Source organism: Silurus aristotelis (genome assembly GCF_946808225.1).
Source record: "Silurus aristotelis genome assembly, chromosome: 23".
Lineage (NCBI taxonomy): Eukaryota > Metazoa > Chordata > Actinopteri > Siluriformes > Siluridae > Silurus > Silurus aristotelis.
The window spans coordinates 5,987,962-6,015,544 of NC_139596.1; the positions used below are offsets into that span (position 1 = coordinate 5,987,962).

A 27,583-nucleotide genomic window follows, 5' to 3' on the forward strand; every position below is an offset into this window, starting at 1 on the left:
TCTGGCACTGAGGTGGTGGAATGAACTTCTCCTAGATGTCCAAACAGCGGATATCCTGACTGACCCACCTTTTCCTGAAACACTTAAACTAACACTTTTTAGGGTTGCTTGGTTTAGAAACAAAAAGAGTTGTAGGCTGATTTATCTTAAGTTTGTAATCATGCCAGTTTAGATTTATTAATTGATAGAGACTCAAAGCACTTTTGTACCTGTCTCTGGACAAGGGCGTCTACTACAAAGTCTACAAACAAAACCCCATAATGACATAAAGTTTCTTTGAAATCTTTGCAAATTTATTTAAAATAAAAAAAATAAAAAAAAAGTCACACAAATATTCACAGTTTTTGCCATGACATTCAAAATTGAGCTCAGGTGCATCCTGTTTCCTTATCATCCTTGAGATGTTTCTAAATCTTGATTGGAGTCCACCTGTGGTAAATTCAGTTGATTGTACATGATTTGGAAAGGTACACACCTGTCTACATGAAGTCCCACAGTTAACAGAGCAGATCTCTGAGACAGGATTGTATCGAGGTACAGATCTGGGGAAGGGTGTTCTTCTTCTTCTTTTGGTCGCTACAGCCGATCATCCATCCCTATACTACTCTGTCCTCTACATCTACCTCTTTTAAACCAACTACCTGCATGTCTTCCCTCACCACATCCATAAACCTCCTCCTTGGCCTTCCTCTTTTTCTCCTGCCTGGTGGCTCCATTATCAGCATTCTTCGTCCTATATACCCTATGTCCCTCCTTTGCACATGTCCAAACCATTTCAATCGTACCTCTCTCACCTTGTCTCCAAAACGTCCCTATAATAAACTAATTTCTAATCCTGCCCATCTTCATCACCCCCAATGAAAATCTTATCATCTTCAGCTTTGCTACCTCCAGCTCCACCTCCTGTCTTTTACTCAATGCCACTGTCTATAAAACCATACAACATTGCAGGTCTTACCACAGTCCTATAAACTTTCCCTTTCACTCTCACAGATACTCTTCTATCACAAATCACTCCTGCTATCACTCTTCTCCACCCACTCCACCCTGCCTGCACTCTTTTCTTTACTTCTCTAACACACTCTCCATTACTTTGCACTGTTGACCCCAGGTACCTGAACTCCTCCACCTTCTCCACCTCTTCTCCCTGTAACCACACCACTCCACTGCCCTCCCTCTCATTCACACACATGTACTCTGTCTTACTCCTACTGACTTTCATTTCCCTTCTCTCCAGCAAGTACCTTCACCTCTCCAGGCTCTTCTCAACCTGCTCCCTACCCTTACCACAAAGAACTGTTCTGGAATTGTTTTGGTTTTGCGACATATTCACAAATGTGTAATATCACAATACTGTACATCTGAATGGCATTCATTGTATTTTGAATTACCCTGGTACAGCTGGAAATTGTTACTGTAGAGCACTAGATTGGTTGTTATTTTAACACCACCAACACTACCCTTTTATGAAATTGTAATAGAAAAGCCAAACATAACCTTTACTCTCTATGAATAAGGTTTTTGTGTTAGGAGAATAACCTGTTTTTTAACGGCAGTTCACCGTTTAACATCTACATTCTTTCTGTTTGCTCCATCAGTCTAACACTCACACTTACACACACACACACACACACACACACACACACACACACACACACACACACACACACACACGCACACACACACACGCACACACACACACACGCACACACACACACTTGAGAATGTCAGGCAGAATTTCCTGCTTTCCTGAAAGGTGTGGGCGGGTAGAAACAGTCATGCTTGTTTTTCACAGGGCAGGTAGGAGAGACACCATAAATGACCTGCTCTGGAACTGGACAGCTCTGGAAAGTTTTTGATCTTCATTGGATTGACTAAGTAAAACGTTTTTCTACCCTCTGTTTTTCAGCCCTTGCCTGCTGGTGAGTAACATATTTAAGATTTGTGTATTTCAACACCATGGTAATTCAGAGGCTGGTTTCAGGTGTTGCTTTCTAACCAGGCTGTTTCACGTTTTTGTATTGATTTTGTACTTAACTTTGAGTACAGATTATGAAAAGATTATTACTCATATAAATTTAGATACAAAGAACAACTTGTTTCTGTCTTCTTTCATCTACAAAAACCAAACGATCAAAAAACGCATGAGATTAATCTCTAATTTATACATATTGAGGTATAATGAAGCACATATGTGTACACTAGAATATTTAACAGTTTATTACTGTACAGTTTTATTTTTAGACTCTGTTAAGAGATTATGACTGCCAGAGACAAAGTCATGCTGTACACTGAACTGATCCAGTTATGGGACGAGGCTGTGCGAGCTGTGGACAACCAAGACTGGAACAGTGCTCTCGCCAAGCTCATTCAGATCTCTGATCCCTCGGCTGGCATTCTGTTCGTCACTGCATCTGTCCATCTCGCTTTGGGTCAACTAGAGGAAGCAATTAAAGTGAGACTCTCAAAACCACAATGATGTGGCTGGCAGAAATCTGTTGTTCTTGTAACAGGAGACAAATCTTATTGTGATGTTTCAGGCTCTGGATCGAGTTATCGCCAAAGATGAGAGACTTGCTGTGGGCTTTTTCCAAAGGGCTGCACTGCACATGATGGTAGGAAGGTAAGAACAGCTTAAACAGCAAATATGGTCAAGTCCTAATAGTGTGGTTTTGGCCATGATAAATCCACAAATTCCTGCTTTATTTTTTAGCAGACTCACAGATTATCTTATGATATGAATATAGCATGTCCAGTATCATCACTTTGATTTTTACCCCTCTCTCTCTCTCTCTCTCTCTCTCTCTCTCTCTCTCTCTCTCTCTCTCTCTCTCTCTCTCTCTCTCTCTCTCTCTCTCTCTATCTCTCTCTCTCTCTCTCTCTCTCTCTCTCTCTCTCTCTTTCTCTCTCTCTTTCTCTCAGACTGGATGAGGCTCTTGGTGACTGTATTTGGGCACAGAAGCACATGAGGACTAATGCTGTGATTGACTACAAACAGCTGGGACTGCGCTATAGACTCTACACCTGGCAGGTTCTAACTCTTCTATCATTTGATCTCAACCTCATTCAAAGCTAAAGACAAACAAACGTTGAAAAATCATTAGTTTTATAACTCTAAGATTGCCGAGAAAAATAGCTTTATGAATACACTTTGACTGGCAAATAACAGCAAAGATTTATTTCAAGGAAACATTTCTTCTCATATACAAACATCTTTCACCTACGCCATTTTCTTTCACAAGTAACACTTAATGCATTGAACATTTAGTGCTCTATATAGAACTGCACTTTTCCTCCTCCTGTAATCTCTAAAAGTGTTGGAGACACACAGAGGATCTTGCACTCCAAACAGAACATTTAAAATTTTCCTCGTATTATTATTATTAGCTTGGGAAAATTCTGTGACTTTTCTTTTAATTTCAGACCAACCACTATTTTATATTAGGTTTTAATAATGTAAAATACAAAGACTAAAATTGTCATCACTTATTTTGTCCCCTTGTTTGGTCTGGGCTAAAATCTCATTACACATAACATAATTCATGTTTCTATTATCCTTATTTATTCCCTGGACAATTAAACTATAAGACAAGCAGTGATTGACATCTATATTTTACAATCTATCTATCTATCTATCTATCTATCTATCTATCTATCTATCTATCTATCTATCTATCTATCTATCTATCTATCTATCTATCTATCTATCTATCTATCAATCTATCTATCTATCTATCTATGATTTATAAAATATACATAAAAAATATACAACAATCAATATTTTAAAATGTTTACTTTATAATGCAAAAAGACTTTAAACTGGAGGAGAGTCCGAGATCATTTGTGGTTTAATTTCATTTTATTTTATTTATTTGTATAGTGTGGACAAATAAATGTATTAATTAAATGTATATGTTAGTGTTTATAAGGGAAATGCCTAAAAGTTTGTCCCTAATGAGCAAGCCGGTGGTGACAACTTTATATGTTTTGAACATGATCTGATACCCAGGATATGTAAAAAAAAAATAAATAAATAAATATATATATATATATATATATATATATATATATATATATATATATATATATATATATATATATATATATATATATATATATATATATAAAAATAAAGAATAAATTGGAAAGAAATGAAAAAATTAAAATGTCAAATTGTTTAAAAAAAAAAAGAATTGATATCACATATATTGTGTTATATACACTAGAAAACAAAATTTCAGCAAGTGTGCTCATAATTTTGGAGTGTAAGTGACTCATCTGTGATTAAGAATGAATTTATATATATATATATATTATACCTATATATAGTATATATTAACCTATTTCTTTATCTTTGTTCTAAATGTGCAAGGAAATGACTCACATTCTCTTGTCTTCCTTGTCGAGACTGGTCAGGTTTCACCTGTCAGCAAAGTTCTCCTTTGACATACAGTATGCACCGTCTGATCCACTTCTGGGGAAGATTAGACTTATCAGACATTCCTCCTGTTCCCTAGACCAAGCAGGTGGAACGACTTCAAAAATATATATCTGGGTGAAAAATATTCATGTATATTTGCTTTCTATGGAGAAAGATTCGATTTGGTTGTTTATCAAAAGGAGAGTATTACTAATAGTTTTGTGGTCTATATCCTGCTTCCTGGTTTGCAAAGGAAAGGAATCTCTTTCCACATACATACACACAATTAACTGACTGTTCTAAAGAATGCTGATGATGTCACCACACCACATGTAAACACATACTGTTTTTTTGGAGGAGATGTGACAATCTACACTTTGTACTGTTACAGAGAGATAATGATACCGTGATACTAGTAAAACAATACTGATACGTGTGTGTGTGTGTGTGTGTGTGTGTGTGTGTGTGTGTGTGTGTGTGTGTGTGCACGCATGTGTTTTTGGCTGACAGATTCTTTATAATGCAGCAGCTGTGCACTGTAAACTAAACCAGTGGAATAAAGCTACAGAGATCCTCCAGGCTGCTTCACAGGAGGGAGGTGGACAAGGAAATCAAGTTGCCTCGGCCATGCAGAGTGTAGCAGTAAGAACTCTCATATTCTGACATAACTCACTGTTGTAGGATTCAAAGTCCAAGTTCACATTCAAGAATACAGCGACACCTGTGAATGCACCAGTCTTCACCTGTGCAAAATAAGTCTCGAAATGTTTGCTGTTGTAACAACAACATGGTTGAACATGTTGAAGGTTCTATGATGATTGGATGGATATCACAGCTGCCACATGATTGTATAAATTCAAGAAAAATGAAAAATGTGTTCTTTATTGAGTCAGGTAACTCTTATGGTGTGAAGTTGTAAAGGTTTATGGTATGTGTTTCCTGGTCAGTTTATTATAATAGACATTTAATTCCTCCTTCTGGTTCTGTGAAGGATTAAAATGTTTTCTTACCGAGGGAAATTTGCTCTTTGTGCTACCTCTGTGGCCCACACACATTCACAGGCACACAGTTGTTAGAAGGAAATGAATATTTAGAACCAGAATAAATTGTTGGTGTTAGATAACATCACGCAGGATTCGATTTAATTCAATTCAAGAAAAAAAAAAAACAATTTGAATTAAATTTCTCCGATTGAACAGGAAGAAAAGAAGCTGAATCTTCTTCTTCTACTAAATCCCTCAGATGTTGTGTTAAAGGCTAAAACTCATAAAAAGCACCCTATATTTTGCATATGGTGTGATTTTGCACATGCAGGTAATCACCCTCTATGCTCTGTTGTGTGCTTTAGAAGAGGGAGCTGATTGCACCTCTCATGGTCCCAGAGGGAGTGGTGTTTCGGCCCAGGAAACAGCATGTGGAGGAGCTTCAGCCCCGAGACTTCCTGGGCAAAGCAGAGGTACATTTCCTTAAAGTTCACAAAATCTCTCAAAAAAGCTTTGAGAAACTTAAATGGCTAGTAATTATTTGTTTCTTCTGTTAGGTTATTATTTCTGACATCCCAAATGATGACTTTGGTGGTTTTGAACCTCTGAGGTTGCAGGTACAGTTCAATTCAATTTATTTTTATTTGTATAGCACTTAACAATGGACATTGTCTCAAAGCAGCTTTACAGAGATACTGTAAAGAGGTTAAGTTGAAGAGGTTAATTCCTATAAGTTTTCCTATAATTTTAAGTTTATCCCTAATGAGTGAGCCATTGGCAACTGCAGCAGGGAAAAACTCCCTGAGATGGTATGAGGAAGAAACCTTGAGAGGAACCAGACTCAAAAGAAAACCCATCCTCATCTGAGTGTCACTTTATATCTATTTATTACAGTTCCATATTTGTTGAGGTTTACTGTTTAGTGATAGGTGCTTCAATGCAGAACTGTTTATCATGCAAACTGCAGTCCTAAGCCATTGCAGTTGTCTGTTTATATTAATTACAATTCAGATAAATAATGGATATATATATATATATTTTTTTAATTTGATGAATTATTTAGTTGTGCTCAAAGGGTTTTAACTACTGACAAAAACCTGATTTCCAATACCCAATACTGAACCAAAATTGTCTCTTCTTCACAATTTTGTTATGGTTACAAAATATTGATGCTTAACAGCTCCCAGAAATCTATTACATTACCACACACTGGTAGCTAATACACAATCTGATTGAGAATAAACTACTAGGCAGTTATTCAGTGTGTATGGATTTGATTTGCATGAGCATTAACAGTATGTTTGCTCCAAACACTTTCTATTGCATGAATATATTTCATTATAGATACAGTGAGGAAAATAAGTATTTGGACACCCTGCTATTTTGCAAGTTCTTCCACTTAGAAATCATGGAGGGGTCTGAAATTGTCATCGTAGGTGCATGTCCACTGTGAGAGACATAATCTAAAAAAAAAAATCCAGAAATCACAATGTATGATTTTTTAACTATTTATTTGTATGATACAGCTGCAAATAAGTATTTGAACACCTGAGAAAGTCAATGTTAATATTTGGTACAGTAGCATTTGTTTGCAATTACAGAGGTCAAACGTTTCCTGTAGTTTTTCACCAGGTTTGCACACACTGCAGGAGGGATTTTGGCCCACTCCTCCACACAGATCTTCTCTAGATCAGTCAGGTTTCTGGCCTGTCGCTGAGAAACACGGAGTTTGAGTTTCCTCCAAAGATTCTTTATTGGGTTTAGGTCTGGAGACTGGCTAGGCCATGCCAGAACCTTGATATGCTTCTTACAGTGCCACTCCTTGGTTATCCTGGCTGTGTGCTTCGGGTCATTGTCATGTTGGAAGACCCAGCCTCGACCCATCTTCAATGCTCTAACTGAGGGAAGGAGGTTGTTCCCCAAAATCTCGCAATACATGGCCCCGGTCATCCTCTCATTAATACAGTGCAGTCGCCCTGTCCCATGTGCAGAAAAACACCCCCAAAGCATGATGCTACCACCCCCATGCTTCACAGTAGGGATGGTGTTCTTGGGATGGTACTCATCATTCTTCTTCCTCCAAACACGTTTAGTGGAATTATGACCCAAAAGTTCTATTTTGGTCTCATCTGACCACATGACTTTCTCCCATGACTCCTCTGGATCATCCAAGTGGTCAATGGCAAATTTAAGACGTGCCTGGACATGTGCTGGTTTAAGCAGGGGAACCTTTCATGCCATGCATGATTTCAAACCATGACGTCTTAGTGTATTACCAACAGTAACCTTGGAAACGGTGGTCCCAGCTCTTTTCAGGTCATTGACCAGCTCCTCCCGTGTAGTTCTGGGCTGATTTCTCACCTTCCTTAGGTTCATTGAGACCCCACGAGGTGAGATCTTGCATGGAGCCCCAGTCCGAGGGAGATTGACAGTCATGTTTAGCTTCTTCCATTTTCTAAAGATTGCTCCAACAGTGGACCTTTTTTCACCAAGCTGCTTGGCAATTACCCCGTAGCCCTTTCCAGCCTTGTGGAGGTGTACAATTTTGTCTCTAGTGTCTTTGGACAGCTCTTTGGTCTTGGCCATGTTAGTAGTTGGATTCTTACTGATTGTATGGGGTGGACAGGTGTCTTTATGCAGCTAACAACCTCAAACAGGTGCATCTAATTTAGGATAATAAATGTAGTGGAGGTGGACATTTTAAAGGCAGACTAACAGGTCTTTGAGGGTCAGAATTCTAGCTGATAGACAGGTGTTCAAATACTTATTTGCAGCTGTATCATACAAATAAATAGTTAAAAAATCATATATTGTGATTTCTGGATTTTTTTTTTTAGATTATGTCTCTCACAGTGGACATGCACCTACGATGACAATTTCAGACCCCTCCATGATTTCTAAGTGGGAGAACTTGCAAAAAAGCAGGGTGTTCAAATACTTATTTTCCTCACTGTATATATATACTGTAGGTGGTTTTGGTATATTTTTTATTGACTTACAGTATGTGTGTTTTCTCTGATGGTAATAAAATACCTAAAATCCAGAAAGCAAGAAGTCTGTAGATAAAACATCTTAATTGTGAACGCATATTAATATTGTCCTAACCACTATTTATCATTTGCAGAAACCGGGATATTATGAACCACGGACAGAAGTGGGCCAGTAAGTATGCGGATAAATAAAAAGGCTAATCCTACTCTTGTACTTGATGGTTGTCTTGATCTTGGTCCTGATTTGAATATAATTTGAATTGTCATTAAACAAAATGTAAATGTAAATTCCATTAAAAAAAGACTTTACAAAAGTAACACCAATCTGTCATAACCGTGCATGTGCATATGACGATACAAACCAAATCATTACAATTCCTCTAATTTACACACAGCCCAAAAATGAAAAGAAAATATATACAAATTATACATATCTTTTTTTTTCCAAAGAAAAATAAAATTTTAAATAATTTCTACATTACTGCTCAGCTTAAATGCTGCATTATATATATTTTGTGAATTAGCCTTAATTTACACTGGTTACTACGAAAACAGTGTAAAAATCTACAAACTGGCAAGCTGCGATTTAGGCTATGAGCAGGCATTTAACATGTACCACACAGCTCATACAGTATGTTTTAGTTCTTCATGAAGTCAGTTTAGTTTTTTTAATATGCAATTTAATTCAGTTAAATTCAGTTTTAGTGCTTTTAACGATGGACATTGTCCCGAAGCAGCTTTACAGAGATAAAGAAGTTATATATGTTGGAATGTATAAGTTTAGTGCCTATTAGTTTTTTCCTTATAAGATTATCTTTAATGAGCAAGCCATTGGTTACTATGGCAAGGAAAACCTTCATGAGCTGGTATGTGGAAGAAACCTTGAAAGGTAGCAAATTCAAAAGGGAACACATTCTCATCAGAGTGATGTCCATTCATTACAGTTCCATCATTGTTGAGGTGTACTGTTCAGAGATGGTCACTGCAATTGCAGAACTGTCCATGTAAATTGCAATCCTAAGCCGTTGTATAGCACTGGTGATATCCTCATAGTTCTTGATTTGCAGATATCTTATATTTTAGAGGTGTGTGAGTTGACTCTGAGCAATGTGATGATCCCTCCATACAGAGACTCACGCTACATGTGTGTAAGGAAGGCCTACATTGGGAGGAATGAAACTGAGCTCACTGTGCCGGCTGGTGCTTACGTGTACGTGTACAGCGAAGAGGACAGAGACGGCTTTGTCACAGTTATATATGATGGCCAGGTGAGCTTTTGTGTGTGTGTGTGTGTGTGTGTGTGTGTGTGTGTGTGTGTGTGTGTGTGTGTGTGTGTGTGTTTTTCCTTGTTACTTTCCAATGACACTTGACTCACCTTTCCATGACTCACTGGTGCTTTTGTATGCTTCTCTTAATGTCTCAATCTTAAGAGAGGCCTGCTGCCAAACTTCCTTCTGGAAACAGTGACAAAAAAGACAAAAGACAAAAGAAAGAAGGAGGTAAAAATGCACGTCTTGATTTAATTATTTATTCATGATGTCACTTTAACTAAACATTCCATCAAATCATCTTAACATATTTTGATTTACTTTTTTTTTTATTTTGTATTTTTTTATGCGAGCTCCAGACATTTCGGCATTGAATTACATTTTATTTTATTTTATTTTATTTTTTTTAAGCTTTGAACAAAGGTTGCTTTATTTTAGAGTTCTGAGATAAGGAAAGAGGAATGACTGATTTTGAATGGATGGGACACAGGAAGAGTTTTATAGCTATTTTCATTTCCTGGAAGCAAAAATGAATTAGACAAATTGAAGACTGTACGTGCAGAAGTGTTGATAGAGAAGGTGATGGAGGTCCCTGCACCACTCTTATTTCTTCTGCCCCCTTTTATAGAGCTATGCTACTGGGATTCCTCTCCCACCTAGCATGAAGCCCCCTACACGCCCACAGTCTGCTGCTCCTCCTCTTCCAGGTACAATGAAAGCTTATCAGCAGTGTTTCACAAACAGGTCAATGAGGAAACTGTATCAAGAAGTAAGGTGTTAATATTCATTTATATGCTGTATACTGTGTGTACATGGGGTAAACATTACTTCTTATATCTTCTATATCTGCTTCTTATATATAGTGTTATAATAATCCTATTTGAACAACCTGGGATTGTAAGAACTTTTTGCAAAATTATGCACATCCGATTGCTTGAGGACCTGTTTGGGAAATGTTGCTTAACCAAAGTATGATATTATACAGGAAATATTGAAAACTTAAAGCAAGTTTGCTTGTTATCTACCCCACATGTAGAATTGCCGTCTTTTTACACCAGCAGCACACACACCACACCTTCTGTACAGTACAACGCAGAAGAACTAAGCCCTACTGACAAGGTAAGATTGAACAGAGTCTGTTCAAGCAAGTCATGACATTGAGTTGAAAGAGCAATATATATTCAACAGAGTGTATTTAAAGTCACAAACCAGTAGAAACACAAATACATATAGTACTTAGATTTTGTGTGTGTATAGTCACTAACTACATTTGCACATGTTTAATCTCAAACTCAAGCAATTCTATACATAATGTACACTTAGACCTAACCTACCATATTTCTGTGAAACATTCAGGGATTTCAATCAAGTTGCAAAATTATAATAATAATAAAACTAATGTACACATTTAAATAATATTCTTGTGGAATCTATTATACATGTAATTTCAAGTTCAAGAAATTTGGTTCTAGTCTTAGTGATATTCACATTTAAACAAAAATGTTTAACACCATAATGATGCCTTAACTTTTGGGATGCACCATTTTTCGATATGCAGTATATCTTCCATAATGTTCATAAATGTCATATTTATGTTATGTCTTGCATGTTGCAGAGGACAGAGGAAATGAGTTTGAGGGATTCATTGGTGTATCTTGAATAACATTTTGACCCCATTAAGTCAGAGCAGACACCCAGGGGAGGAAAAAATGGCAGATAAAAATATAAAGTCTATTTGAGCCCACTGCAAACTGGCTGCATTATCCAGATTAATATCGTCTCATCATCTTTTAGAGCATTGTATAGTTTATCCCTAAGAATATTTGCATGTAGAAAGTTACATGGAGATTACAAGAGATAAAAAGATAATGCTTCACAGTTAGATTCAATTTAACCAACAGTGTCTGAAGAATGAAAACATATCGAAAACAGAAGCTGTGCATTAAAGGTGCATTTATAAACAATAACAAATGTTTCTAGACTTCTAGTAATTACATAATTTGGCAGATGTCATAGATAAATTGTGTGAGTGATTGTACACTAATAGATCTGAATATTGTCTTAATTGTAGGCTTCTATTTAGATTTGTTTCTGACCCAGAAATTAGCTCCACACATAGCCAGAGTGGTTTGGATTTGGCTTCACTCCTTCAAATGACAAAGCCTATCTTAGGATTAGTGATGTTTTATTAGCAATTCATCTTAGAAGAAGAAAAAAAAAACCTTTTTCTTCAAAACCTAACAATTTTTAGTCCTTTATTAATCATGTCTCAATCCTGGTCCTTCTTGTAGACGACAGTGGCAGACTCAGTCATAGTTAAGGTGCACTACACTTACACTATTGCTCTGAGTGTCCCACTAGAGACACCATACCGGGAGCTGCAGGAGAGAATCGCTCAGAAACTAGGACAGCCTGCTGAACTCATTCGTCTGAGGTGATTGTGCCAACCTGCTTTTTCCCAGCTGTAGTTTAAAATCAAGGCCACTTAGAATGAAAAAAATAAAGTTTCAGGTTTGTCCTCTGTCTCCTCTCTCTATCGCTCAGACATAAGCAGCAAGGCTTCTCTGTCCTGACACCTCTGGATGAGGATGGAGGTGTGAAAAGCCTGGCTGAAGTGGTAGAAGCAGGCCGAGTCACTCTGTGGTGTCAGGTACTCAATTAATCATTAACAAAGCTCATAATCTCTAGTAAAGGTATACCGTGTATACACACACACAATCACACACAAAAAGTCTAAACAAAGATCATTTGAATCATTTGCATATTATTTAAGAATGCATTATTTATAACTGTGACAAATCAGTGTGTAGCCGCATAAATCCAGCTTGGCAAACTCATGCTATTCTCTCATAAGATTTACAAGGTAGTGAAACCTGGAATGGTTTTCAGTTTACAGGTCTGCCTTTTCAAAAGTTTATTTCAGACTGTCAGCTGTCTGGTGCAGAAGAATAGAGTGAGTACAGAGTCAATAGCACTATTATTGCTAATACAACTACTGAAAAACAAATGCCGATTATGGCAAGAAAAACTCAATTAAGTTAAGAGAACCCTTATAGTAAAGTATAGTAGTTTATCAATACTTTAAAAAAAATTAAGGTCAGTCTTCTGCTTCTTTCGGCTGCCCCCATTAGGGGTCACACAACAGATCATCTGTCTGCATACCCCCCTGTCCTGTACATCTGCCTCTTTCAAACCAACTACCTGCATGTCTTCTTTCACCACATCCAACCATACCCCGTGTCCTTCTGCACATGTCCAAACCATCTCAATCATACCTCTCTTGCTTAGTCTCCAAAAAGCCTACATGCACCGTCCCTCTAATAAACTCGTTTATAATCCTGTCCATCGTCATCACATCAAATGAAAATCTCAGTATCTTTAGCTCTGCTACCTCCAGCTCCACCTCTTGTCTTTTACTCAATGCCACTGTATCTAAACCATACAACATCGCAGGTCTCCCCACAGTCCTATAAACTTTGCCTTTTACTCTTGCAGATACCCTTCACAAATTACTCCTGCTATCACTCTTCTCCCCCACTCCACCCTGCCTGCACTCTTTTCTTCACTTCTTCAACACACTCTTCATTACTTTGAACTGTTGACCCAGATACCTAGTCTCCTCCACCTTCACCAACTCTTCTCCCTGAAACCGCACCACTCCACTGCCCTCACTCTCATTCACACTACTTCCTCATACAAAACCACAACTCCAATCTCCACCCTGTCATATGATTTCTTTAGATCCACAAACACAACTCCTGCAACTCCTTTTGACCTTCTCTATACTTCTCCATTAACATTCTCAAAGCAAATAATGCATCTGTGGTGCTCTTCCTTGGCATTAAACCATACTGCTGCTCACAGATGGCCACCTCTTCTCTCAGCCTGGCTTCCACTACTCTTTCCCATAACTTCATGGTGTGACATATCAACATAATTCCCCTGTAGTTACTGCAGTTCTGCACATCTCCCTTATTCATAAAAATCAGTACCAGCACACGTCTTCTCCATTCCTCCGGCATTCTCTTGCCTTCCAAAATCTTGTTGAACAATCTGGTTAAAATCTCCACTGCCATCTCTCCTAAACATCTTCATTCTTTTACTCGTACATCATCTGGTCAATCCAACTTTCCACTTTTCATCCTCTTAATCGCTACTCTTACTTCCTGCTTCACCATCTTTACATCATTTAACATTCTCTCTCGCTCATTTTCCTCATTCATCAACTGCTCAAAATACTCCCTTCATCTTCTCAACTTATCACCTCCTTATCACCTCTGTCCCTTCACCAACATGCCCATTAAAATCTGCCCCAATTACCAACTTTTCATTTTTAGGTACACTCTTTATCACTTCATCAAACTCACCCTAGAATTTCTCCCTCTTTACTTTACCCTTCAACTTCCAGCTTCAGAATCACTCCTACACCATTTCTCTTTCCATCCACACCATAAAAGAACAGTCTAAAAGACCCCCCCCCCCCCAATTCAATGTTTCTTGTATTACTCCCTTTCCAATTGGTCTTCTGAACACACATGTCTACCTTTCTCTGCTCCATCATATCAGTTATCTCTTCATTTACCAGTCATAGTACCAACATTCAAAGTGCCCACTCTAACCTCCACTCTCCTCCACTTCTCCTTTCCCTGCCGTCTCTGTAGACATCTTCCTCCTCTCCTTCTCCTCCTTCGGCCAACAGTAGGTCATTTTCCACCTGTACCCTGTTGGCTAACAATACCTGTGGCGGTTGTTGGTAACCCGGGCCTCAACTAATCTGGTATGATATTCTGGTTTGTGATCCGCATATTTGATTTAGCTCATGTTTTACGCTGGATGTCCTTCCTAATGCAACCCTCCCCGTGTATCCGGGCTTGGGACTGGTACTAAGAGTGCACTGGCCTGTGCAACACTAATAGCTGGGTTAAAAAAATAAAGGTCAGTCTGAAAAATCTCAAGAAATTAAATGTATCCACAAGCACTGTTTTCAAAACTACCAAACTCTACGATGAAACAGGCTCTCATGATGACCATCCCAGGAAAAGAAGACAAAAAGCTACCTCTGCTGCAGAGGATTATTAGAATTAACCACCTCAGAAACAAATCGTTTACATAAATGCTTCTCAGAGTTCAAGTGGCAGACATATTTCATGGTCGAATTAGGTCAGAGAAACCATTACTTTGGAAGAATAACAAGTCCTGATTAGCGGCTAACGCTAGCTCTATGGTTTCTTTAGCGATTTCATGCATGCGCAAAACAAAAACAAGAATGATTTCTTAAATACAGCAAATCCTGAAAAGTTTTATTCCTCTCTCATAAACCCAATATGCCAGTGATTACTACTTATTCTCGTTATCACATATTATTAACCAACCCCAGCCATTAGGGTTGCACAAGCCTTAGTGCCGGTCCCAAGCCCGGATAAATGGGGAGGGTTGCGTTAGGAAGTGCCTCCAGCGTAAAACATGTGCCAAATCAAACTTGCGGATGGTCCGCTGTGGCGACCCCTGATGGGAGAAGCCGAAAGAAAGTTTTATTATTCTCAAGAGAAAAAAATATAGGCCGTTGAGACACCAACTGTTTATAACTGCTATAATATAAGACAAAAAAAGGAAATTAACTGTCAGTTCTACACAAAGCACTGACTGTAGAGACTCCCTTCTAAATGTAAAATGTGTTTTTACACAAAAGCTTTATCAATCAATAAACATACAGTTGTATTTGTTAAAGTAACCACAAGTAGAATTGATTTAGTTTTAAAATAAATACTGAGACTAACACACTTCACTGCTATTTCATAAAAATGCTTCAATAAGTAAATAAAAATTAGATAATAACTGGATAATTTTTTCTTAAAAACTATTGTTACATTTTGTATTTTATTATATAATTTTTAATTATTATATGGTGTTCAGGGGAAACATAGCCACAAGTTTAAAGCTGCAAATTTGTAAACTGTTAAAATATGACTTTTTTATTAAAATAGCGTTATAGTTTTACTATACAGACTCCTGCTTAATAAAAAGAACTTCCAGTTAAATTCATTGTTTTAGCTGTCTTACCCAAAATGATTAAGCAGTATTTTAGTATTATATATTGCACAAACTGGCAGTGTATACACAGTACCCAAGAAACCATAAATGATGCATTTGCATTACCACTAAATCTTAAGGATGATGGACCATTAATTTTAATGTTCACTAATATTCATCATGAACTATGTCATGGTGCACTTTCAGGCAGAGCATTCTCTGGCCAACAGAACAATTCTCTACCAGATGGTGGCACTATATGACTACACGGCACAGGGACCTGAAGACCTGGAATTCAGTCAGGGGGACACCATTGACATCCTTAGTGAAGGTACGCACACACTGTTTTAGAGTGGATTACAAAGCAGAATCACCTAGAAATGACCTTTATGCTTTACTGTACCGTATCAAAATGCCTATTATTTCCTGTTAGAGGGCTTTATGACACTTTCCTCCTATCCAGAGATACATTGTCTTGTTTCTGAAGCCAGTCTTCCTTTATTCCTCTTTTCAGTGAATGAAGAATGGCTAGAAGGACACACAGCTGGAAATATTGGCATATTCCCCAGATGTTTTGCCTACAGAGACTTTCCAGAGAAAGTTGGAGAATCACAAGAAAATGTTAAGTAGTGACTGTAGATAGATTCAAATGTGTTTACTGTGTAATATAAAAAAAGATCAATGAACATGAATAATTAATTAGCATGTCATTTTAGATTTTAATCATATTGATTATATACGATCACAACTGCGTTCACGTTTGCATCCTTTTATTAGCCCCAGTGAATGATATTAATTTTGTCTTGAAAATTCCACATCATATGATCTTCATTTATGTTAATATTAGCTATGCTATTACCCACGTAATATTGCTCCACTAAGGGTAAAACTGTCTACCAGGCATTAATTAGCAGCAAATTATTGTACAATATAATATAACTGGGGGCGGCACCTTGATGAATGTAACATCGCATAAAACTGGATTTTTGTGCTTTTGTGCTTCCTGTCCAAGCAGAACACATTGACACTCCCACAGGTAATTAAGACAGCAGTATAATTTGTAAAGGTGTGACTCAAAACTGGGATCCAACAGGACCTTAAGAAAACAAAACCAAGCAAAAGAAATTAAAGGACATTATTTACTAATTAGTTTAGTCAGAGTAACTCCTCCGGGCCAGGTGGGATTGTCAGTATTTTTATAGGAGCGTTTGTTTAGGACTAGTCAGAATTTCTTCACAAACATGCAATAAATGGTCAGAATTTATTCAGAAAAGGGTCGGATGTGTCTGAAGTGGGGTTGAGGGGATTCTTAGAATTTCATAAAGAAGGTACCTTTCTGGTCAGATTCTTAGGTGGGACTAGCCATAAGTACTTGAGGAGGGAGAACTGATCAGAATTTCTTCACAAAAGATGGGATTTGTCAGAATGTGTTTCTGGAATCAGGGGAACTGGTCAGAATTCTTTCAGGTGCATGTTGGTCAGAATTTTTTCAGAAGGAGAGACTTGTCCAAATTTCTACAGGAGAAAGAGGGATTTCTTAGACTTTCAGGTTGAACAGTTCAGAATCCTTTCAGAATTGAGAGGGACATGCTATAATTACTTCAGTTGTGGTCAAACTTTAAAAATTTCTGCGAGAACAGGAGTCAGAATTCTTTTCAGGAATGAGTTAGACTAGTCAAGATTTTGGAAAGGACAGGTCAAAATCTCTTTAGGATACATCAGTACATCTTTGGTTCTGATGGGACTAATTACATTTCTTCTGGAGTGCTGGAACTGGTCAGAAATCCTTCAGGAGTGGATGGGGTGCTTAGAATATTGGGTGTGACTGGTCAGGATTTCTTTAAATGTGCCCGGGACTGGTCATAATTCTTTTAGGAGCTAGTTATACTGTTCAAAGTTGTAATCAAAATTTCTTTAGTCATGTGTGGGATAAGTCAAAATTTCTTAGGTATACAGTAGTTATGACTGACCAGAGTTTCGTTTAATAAAGACATGCCGCCTTCATGAACATTATTTATGAATTAAGCCATGGCCTAGTCAAAACTGTATCAAAGCCCATTCGGAAAACTGGGATCCACTTCCTGTCAGTCATTTTGTAGACATTCCAGGTCAACATGAGCGAGTTATTCTTGTCTAAGTTTAAGCTAAATATTTAATAAATCATTTCTGAAATAAACTGTTAATTAAAAGATGTAATTAATTGTCAAAAACTTTTAGATTCTTTCTTTGTTCTTTGCAACAAAAAAAATGACTAAAAGCAGTGTTAATGTTGATGCTAAATGTTTGTGCTTAAACTTTGGAATGTTAAATATTTTACAATGTTTTAATTACAAATTAATATTAATATAATAAAAAAAAAATCCAATATTAATTTTAATAGATAACACATTTTTTTATTTGACTGATATTGCAGCTTTATTTGTAACTTTCATAATAAAATAATAATAGAAAATAATAAGTTGTTAGGAAGCAGATGATTTTATGTTGAACTACAATATTTCTTTTTACAATTTTTGAATTTTTTTTTATAGATGGATAATTTCTTTCTTTTCAGTAATGTTCAATATTTTTTAACTATCCAGAATCATGTTATACTATTTTTATCTAATCGCCCACAAGCCTAGGCATAGTGTTTATTTTTCCTCTTAAATACTTGAGTGGATACTGTTGAATTTTACTAACTGTTTGGTTTCATAGCTTTAGTATGAACTGAATATGATTTTGACATAGACTCATCATTTACATAAATACCGCTTCTCTGTACTTTTTCACTCCTGCTAGGTTCACAGCAGCTGCTTTAGAGACATTTTCAATGTAATTTCATATCTCTTTTTGTCTATTATCTGCACCCTTTTACTGATTAAAATAAATCCAGACATTTTCATTTCTGCAAAACTTTCTATTACAAGCTATTGTATTATCTATAGCTTTGTCCTCAAATGATGTTTCAGGTTTTTTTTTTAAAGCCAAGTCTTAGCTGGAACATAATGGCATTTTGGGAATTAAAAATTTCTGCATTGAAATATGCATAATGACAGCAAGATGACTGGATTGTAGAAAATGAATAGAATGAATGAATTAAAATAAAGCCTTTGCGAGAATTTTGCAGAATATTAATGAGTAGAAGCTACAATTTTAGATTTTTTCAGGTCCTCAAATGAGTTTAATTGAGTTTAGAAGAGTTTAAAAGGATTTAATGTTGCATTTGCTGCCACTTTTTGTTTGCTTAGCTGTTTACCACTTTATATTTATCAGCAAGAGTCGTTTATCAGGTGCTCAGGGGCAAAATGAGCTTTAGTTTGAGCAGAGGCAGTCACACATACATAATGGTTTTGCAGTCTTTCATAGTTCTCTCACAACTACTATGTGCTGTTGAGTATAAAAATGTGCACCCCGCTGGCCCCATAGCAGCTATGCACAAAAAAAAGAAAAACATACTTCTGCTTTTTGAAAAGAAACCATTTATTAGCAAGTGTTAGTATCCTGATACCAGAAAATGAACAAGTTAAGGATTATGTATGTCACAGCCAGATGCAAACTTCTAAATATTTTTTCTTTAACATTAATAACCAATTTACATAAATACATGATCTTGATTAGAATTAAACCCCCAGTAAATCTAGCACACTAAGAAAGGAGGAATGAATTAAAATCTTTTTCCTTTTATTTTTCTCTAATGGGTGTGCAAAGATTTGCTCATACCACAGTCTGTCAGTGAGTCTCAGCTACAGCAAATGTCCTTACACTTATCTTCATTTGTTCAGCCATTACAGTTCATTACAGATTTCACTTATTGCCCATTTATATGAAGATGAAATGAGGCTAAACGCATCTCAGTGAGGTATTAGCAGTATTGTTTTTAATGCCATGAAAGCTTGGCCTGACTTCAGTCCTCTATGATGTTTGGCTTTTGGACAGTGAGAGGGCAGCAAAAGGTCCCTCTTTTTTATTGTACGGTAATCATAGGGTTGGCACAGCTCTCTGTGATACACTTTCCTCCCTTACTGCTATTAAACATGCTGTTGTTAATCAAACAGCAGCCTCTTCCCAGTGCCAGCCCTGTAAATCAATCACTTCCTGCCTTTTCTTCTTTTCAAGTTTACGTAGTCACAATTTACTGTTGCTTACTATTGACTGGTGCAGAATTAAAGGGGAAAATAATTAAGTTCAATAAATAAAGTACCCTCATTTAATGTTATTAATACTAACATTTCTTTTTTTTTTTTTTTTTTTTAACCAACCCCAGCCACTCTAAGTGCAGGTCCCAAGCCTGGATAAATGGGGAGGGTTGTGTTAGGAAGGGCATCCAGCAAAAACGTGCCAAATCAAACATGCGGATGATCCGCTGTGGCGACCCCTGATGGGAGAAGCCGAAAGAAAGTTTATTTAATGTTATTAATACTAGTATTATTAATGGCGACTATAAAATGTAACAAAACGTATTGAAAAACTGAGATCAAACAGAAATTCTACTCTTCAAATTTACCCATTGATGAATTTTTCCTGTAAGATTGGACCGAATTGTTGTGGCAGGACAACATAGCCTCAAACTAATTTGTTTCCACACTCCACTTACAGATTTTTTTTACAGCTTTTAAAAGTAAACCTCTAGTAGGAAGATAAAACTCAAAAAAGTTTTAAGAATTAACTTGAACAAAATACATATACACCAATTTTCTTCAAATTAAACAACAGAAATATCAAATGATGGATGTGCAGACTAATCAAAACAAACATCTCTGATCACTTAAAAAAATAAATAAAGCTAGTTTCTTACCTAGTTAATGATTTCACTTGCTAATAACATCATTACTAACAAGGAAGGCTTTGAATTGTATACATAATTTTTTAAGTTTGATGGTATACATTAAAAAAAAGCATGTCACCTTTACCATAATATCAGATTTATTTATTGTTTGCCAAGCATGTTCACACACAGGGAATCTGTCTTAGTGACAGAGGCTTCTGGGTAAAGTATATAATTTAGAAAGAGAGGAAGAAGAAAAAAATAGAAAAGATTATTTGGAAGGTACAGTCAGGATGACAAATGCAAGAAATTTCACATCAATATAGATATTTCTATACATATCTACAGTATACAGATAGGTGCCAGTGGAAACTAGTGCAACTTTCACAACATTCCTAGAGCCTGCATAGGGCAGAGGGTATCCTGATCCAACGGGGCCCTAATGTTGTTTGTTGTAGTTCCCATTTTTGACAAATGAACCAACAAATAAATCGGTAAAACATCCGATGTCCCATTTTTGGTTAGGTTCTGCCCCACAATTTATGTTTAGACATCATAATGTAAACAAATTACTGTACATATCTTAGTTTAGTGTGATGAAGCCACTAAAATAAAAAAAAAATATTTGTATGAACAAATGAACGTGCTGCCTATTGTATGTTTGCTATTTTTCTTTCCTTACTTTCTTAGTAAGTTACTTTTCAAACTTATGTATTCCCCTCACATTCTCCTGCACTGATATTTCCTCTGCACAGTCTCTGTCTCAGTCCAATAAGAAAAAGCCCTGAGCAGGAGCTGTTATAAGTTGCTAGAAAATCTGGACTTTGAAGCCAGAAGTGTAAGAAGTGATTCTACTAAGGGAGATAAGAACCAACCACAGACACACACACACACACACACACACACACACACACACACACACACACACACACACACACACACACACACACACACACACACACACACACACACACACACACACACACACACACATTCATGCAAGTGGATATTTTCTGATTGTTTAATACTTACCTTAAAAATATAGATAAGGTTTAGAAATCAGGTAACAAGTCTGTGTCCTTTGGAAAACCCAAGCCCGATTTGAAGTTTGTGTGTGTGTGTGTGTGTGTGTGTGTGTGTGTGTGTGTGTGTGTGTGTGTGTGTGTGTGTGTGTGTGTGTGTGTTTGTGTGTGTGCTAATAAGTAGGGCTGTGCTTGGACTTGTTTTATTCTTAGGAATTGGTTGTTTGTGGTGTCTTCAAGTAGTAACCCAATTATATCTTAACAGTAGCAGACCAGATTACACCTTTACCACTGATGAACATGGAAAGTAAAAGTAATAAAGGCCATAAAGGAGAAAATAGTCTTGGAAACAAGAAGGTTCCAAAGTTTAGTCAATAAAGAGGTTTTAGAAAATATTAGTCTTTTATTTACAAGGTTTGATCTTTAATGGTTAGTTTGAGGTTAATATTTGACTGACTCCCATTTATTCTATTGAAGCTTTTCCCTCTAATCGAATACATGTTTATATATAGTATAGTAGGGATGCGCATCCACATAACTGCATAATTTTTTTGGTTCAGACAGACAACATCAATTTATTTAAGTACTTTCTGACTTCTAACTCATGGCCCCTTTCACAAACAGCCCATTGTAGGGCAAAAAAGAGCTCTACATCTGCCATATTAATCTTTATTCTATGTGACTCTCTGGAGACACCTCGGTCTCGGTCTGTAGTGTTGTGATATGTCATGTTCACAAAGCAGCAGTGGTGCTGAGAGAACGTGCTTGAGAAACAGTTTAGCAAGGAGAAATCATTTTACATATAAAAAGTTGGTCAGAATATATTGGTCACTTTCTAAATAATAAAAGTATAGTGCATCTACTAATAATTATATATAAATAAATCTTTTTTTATAGATGCAAATATGTTATATATATATGTAAAAATAATGCTTTGCGATACAAATGCACACCGATGCACACTTTTTAAATCAATGCATCAAATCATTAACTTTTATGGCGATGCACAGATTATAATTAGTGAATCTTACCCTAATTTATAGTGACTTACAGTAGGCATATGCAAACACTAACAAGCATTCTGGGTTAGCAGTCAATGCAGGTTTTCCCAGCAGTTTAATACATTAAGGCCTTGGCTTAAACATATGTATAGTGTACAGTAAAACATGCACACAGACCTTGTATGTAGAGGACTGCACCAATAGAGGAATGTAATTTTAATATGGGAGAGAACTCTCTATGAGAACTCTCTATGCAGCAAGTTCTAGAAACCCAAAAACATTGTGCGTCTGCTGCTGGGATACCAGTAAAAAGACAATTACAGAATTTGAGATGTATAGTTAAATAAAGGTTAGGTTAACTATACATATACATTTAACTAAGATATAAATATAAGGTTATGTTGGCACACCATTGCAGCCTCACAAATTGCAATTTAATCTCAAAAACATGCTTGTTATCGGATTGTCGACAAAAGAATGTACCATACATTAATAAGGTGCACTGCAATAAACTGGTGTCCCAATCCAGGATATTTTTCATTAACTTCTCTTCCAGTATTATCTGAACAGGATTTGTATTCATCCTGGAACTCTGACCAGAGATATGTAGATGAAGCATGTTGGTGAGTGATAATTATTTGCCGTTAATAAAAGAAAATGCCATATATTATATTTTAGCTGTTGATGGTCACATTATTGTTAACCTAAAGACGTGGAACCAGGTATTATAACTGGTAACTGATTAGTGTTAGATTTCAGTAAACTGCTTTTCAATGTAAAATATGTTGTACTAACATGAGTCTGGGGAGAATTAACAAAACAGTGAAAACTGAGGTTGTGACAAGGTATGCCAATCATTAATTACCTCCTTAAATAACCAAGTCATTATTTGTGTTTGCCATTGACAGCAAAATAATGTTTGTTAAATTGCCTCATGATATATAGACAAAAGTATTGGGACCCCTGACTTTTCCAGCCATATATGTGGTCCTTCCCCAAACTGTTACTTCAAAGATACAGGCACACATTTGAATTGGATGTCTTCAGAAGTAGCATTACATTTTTCCTTTACTTGCGCTAGGAGACCCAACCCTGTTTCAAGGCTGTGCCCTTGTGCACAACACCAGCTGCATGAATATATGGTTTACATGGGATGGAGTAAAAGATCTTTATACTACATCAGTACCTGACTTTACTAATACCCTTATGGCTGAATAAGCACAAATTTCCACAACCCCAATCCAACATCTAGTTCCACAACTTACTAGTGGAGGTATAACAGCAAATAAGGACTAAATGCATAAAAAAGGACAACTATCAGATTGGTAAACAAAAAATGTAAAGAATGTTTGCCTACAGAAGACATGAAGTAATTAAAAGCAGATGGCCAGCTCTGTTTTGTGAACATGAGTCAAATATATTTGTATAAATGTATTTCTTTAATAGTTATAAATGTTGAAACATGGTCATTAATTTACCTTAATGTAAAATTGTGCTTTAGTTATTTGTCACTTACTTAATGTTACCTAATGTCTCTTCTCTTGTGCAGAATGATACGATCTCAATGCGGAGAGCTTGCGTTCTCAGAGCACTTTCTGTGTATCTCAATGAAGATTACGAAAACCTCATTAAAGAATATGTTGTAAATGTCTCTTCTGGTCTTTTGTGAATATATAAAGTTAAAAATATAAGGTTAATTAGCTACATTTGCTACCAGCATTTTTGATGCAATTCAAATGACTAAACAGTATTACTCTTTTTTTTTTGTATTTTGTAGGATGCAGACTTTGAGAATGCCAAGAAAGAGACATGGCCAGTACAGTCATTGGTATATTCATCATCAGAAGTAAAGATGCAGACGTCTCTGACCCACCTTTGGATGTTGGAGTTATTGTTGAGGGAGTGAAAGTTCTTCACGATCTTGGAGATGTCACCAAACCTTGTGCTCTTCTTTTGGGAGTCATATACAGCCTGAATCTCAGCTATCCATCAGACCTAAAGTACACCTTGGAATTCTTTCAGAAAGTGTTGCTTGGACTTTCACACAAAATACATATTCCCAACAACAAACTTGTTAATTGAATCGGGACTATTTCCAAAAACTGTGTTTTTAAAAATTAGGTCCCTGTTTTAATATTATTGTTGTTGATTGTTGGCACCTAATTCTAAAACATGTTGTTTTACTGTTTTTAGGAACTGTGAAGGTTCTGTTTGCGGTTGTTTACAAAATTAAGATGTAAAAAATAGATGCCAGTTTTATTGTTGACTTTACCAATGGCTCTAAACATCTTAAATGATCAAAATTGAATGCTGCAGAATTTTGTTGTCTGACTTTTCATTTTGTTTTATTTTTTCTAAGTAAACTTTGTAATTGCAGTAGTTGAAGGAACTTGCACATATTTTATAGTTGTTGGAAAGAATGTTTCATATTTACCAGAATGCTGTTTACCAAACTGTGACATTTGTCTGTTACAAGATTGTTTACTATTAAAATGATGATGCTGTGGTTGAAATGTTTTGAAGCACATGTGTTTGGGAAGTATTGCAAGACCTCGTGAAAAATAAGTTTTGTTTCTGGAAATGTGCTTGTCATTATTACGTGTAGTTATACAAGTGAAACAATGTATTAAATTAAAACTAAATTGACTTTGTTTATCTAACTTGTTGTATATTTATTAATGTAACATAAAATTTTTAAGAAAAACATACATATAACTAATGTGTAATAGTGACAAATCTAAATGGTTTGGATTTACTCAGTGTTAGTGTTAAAACTGTTTTCACACTATCTCACACACATTTCCTTGTCCGTTCAGTGTCTATAGGATATTTACGATGTTAGTCTTTAAGGTAAACAGAGATTCTTATCTGGGCTCACAAATCTCTGACTGGTATATCCTCTTGTCTAAACAGGAAAACGACTTTAAGCCAGCTTTCTACCCAATGTGTGTGTGTGTGTGTGTGTGTGTGGACTGTATCATCCTGTGTGTATAAAAACGTGTCTGCCACCTGCAATAAACAAAGAGAAACATTTTGCCACATTCTGTGTGCGGTGTGATTCTTCCCTGATCAGAAAAGGCATTACGGGTCTTGCAGGTCGTTTGGAAAACTTCTCCAGCCATTTTGTTTTGGGCATGATAAAAATCTAACAGTTTTGGTGTCAGAAGTGGGATACTTTCCGACAATATCCAGAGGGAGATCACGCATCAAGGAGAATTTAATGCATTCCCTTGTTTGCGGGGATTTTCCCGTTTGCCGGCTAATAGGGCTGCATGTGTGTTCGTGTCTTGGTTATGCATTAATTGTTTAATTAATGATAATTTCCTTTGGTGGGATGATTTCGTCTCGACATGGTTTCCCTCACCTTAGATGTAAGATGCAAGATTAGAAGACGTTTTTTACGGTCTGTCTAATATAGTTGATATTGTCTGAAGTATCCAAAAGAATCCATGATAATTTTTATATGCCCGAAAAAAATAGATAAATGAAAAATTAATTGTTTTAAGAATAAAATAAAAAAATAAAAAAAAAGGTGAGAAAAGAGAAAAGGAACTAAAGAGAAACGGACATTTTCAAAAGACTTCAATCTTGTTTTGGCTTTAAATCTATTTTTTCTCCTAACTTACAAAATTTGTGATCCAATTAGAGAGACTGGATTACCTTTTTGTTTGAAGACTGATCTCCCTGGTGCCTGCGCAGCTGTATTGTCTGAGTGTTATGTGTTTTGTGTATTGTCTGTGTATTAAGTGTTGTGTGTCTGTTCTTTGTTCTGTGTAGAGATGATGGGTCATAACATTTCTCGCTTACTGCCGGAAGAAAATCCCAAAGATTTTAATTGTGCTGGTTTTTGGACTAATCCTTATTTAGATCATTTGGCATTATGGAGTGAAATTGTGTCACATCTAGATACTTTTTCATAGAGATTTACATGCTGCTAGAGGTTTTTACTATGCTCCAGGTTTTGTTAACCCGTTATGCTCTGCACTGCAACAGGAAGTGGTGCATTCCAGCCTCAGCACTAAACTCAAGGAGGAGGTCCTAGGAAAAAGGGGAAGTTCATCTATTAGGGAATAGATAGAGTTCCAATTTCATGTCCTGTAACTCACCTTTTGCCTGTGGTGACACCGACTGGTACAAATTTATATCATAGCTTTACAATAATTCCAAACTCGGCTTTAAACATTTTAGGAAGAGATATGATGCACAAAATGGGAATGGAAATTCTGTTTTTTTAAACCAATGTCTCACTGTCTTTTCCTTCTGTCCTCATGCTCTCAACCGAGCCACAGCCACATCCGGAAGATTTCTTTCAGGGTAGTACAGAAGTCGTGCCTGATCAACCAAATTTAGGTGAAGTTAACCCTAAATTATGGGCCTCTCACAAAGACGAGGCAGGTTTAATCCAGGTAAAACCGTATCATGTTCTTATGAAAACACACCATCCGATTTTTGTTAAACAATATCCATTGTCGAAAGAGAAGAATGTTGGCATTGCTCCAGTTAATGACAATTTATTGTCACAAGGTGTTTTGATCGAGACACATTCACCGTATAACACTCCGATTAATCCCGTCTTGAAGGCAGATAAAAAATGCTGGAGGCTAACATAAGATTTACGTGAGATTAATAAATGAGTTATTCCGTTAGCTTCTTTGGTGCCCGATGTAGCTACCATTGTTAACTCTATACCAGCGACTCACAGATTTTTTACTGTGATTGATCTTTGTTCTGCTTTTTTCAGTGTCCCTTTGGCCTCAGAGACACAGCCGCTTTTCGCTTTTATCTATAGGAGACGTCCATTCACCTAGACACGTCTTCCTCAAGGCTTTGTTGACTCGCCAGCCATATTCTCCGCTGTAGTGCACTGAACTTTGGCTGATATACACTTTCCAGAAGCAACCTGCATTCATCAATACGCAGATGACATCCTTGTCACAGGACCGAATACAGCTTGTGACTAGGTTTTCAAGACCTCTGACTGTGAAACAGATGCAGAGCTTCTTGGGACTGATGAACTATTGCCGAGCATGGATCCCTGACTGCGCACAGCATGATAAAGTTTTGCGTAGTGCTATTGATCACAAAGCTCCTCCATCACATCTCATTCTGTGGACTCATGAAA

The 27,583-nt window shown here is 36.6% G+C and overlaps 1 protein-coding gene across 2 annotated transcripts; it reads left to right on the plus strand.

Annotated features, from left to right (window-relative positions):
* Positions 1-1,734: 1,734 nt before the first annotated feature.
* On the plus strand, positions 1,735-18,146 carry noxa1 (NADPH oxidase activator 1). 2 transcript variants are annotated; one of them, XM_083526991.1, is made up of 16 exons: positions 1,735-1,922; positions 2,245-2,455; positions 2,541-2,623; positions 2,923-3,031; positions 4,931-5,062; positions 5,769-5,876; positions 5,961-6,020; positions 8,528-8,565; positions 9,523-9,661; positions 9,824-9,892; positions 10,290-10,368; positions 10,698-10,780; positions 11,953-12,095; positions 12,206-12,311; positions 15,899-16,022; positions 16,206-18,146. In XM_083526991.1, exons 2-16 carry the CDS (start codon positions 2,261-2,263, stop codon positions 16,319-16,321), a joined length of 1,584 nt encoding a protein of 527 aa, XP_083383117.1. In that variant the 5' UTR covers positions 1,735-1,922; positions 2,245-2,260; the 3' UTR covers positions 16,322-18,146. The 2 variants fall into 2 exon arrangements, with proteins under 2 accessions (XP_083383117.1, XP_083383116.1); XM_083526990.1 differs by having other exon boundaries at positions 1,736-1,922; positions 2,233-2,455.
* Positions 18,147-27,583: the final 9,437 nt, after the last annotated feature.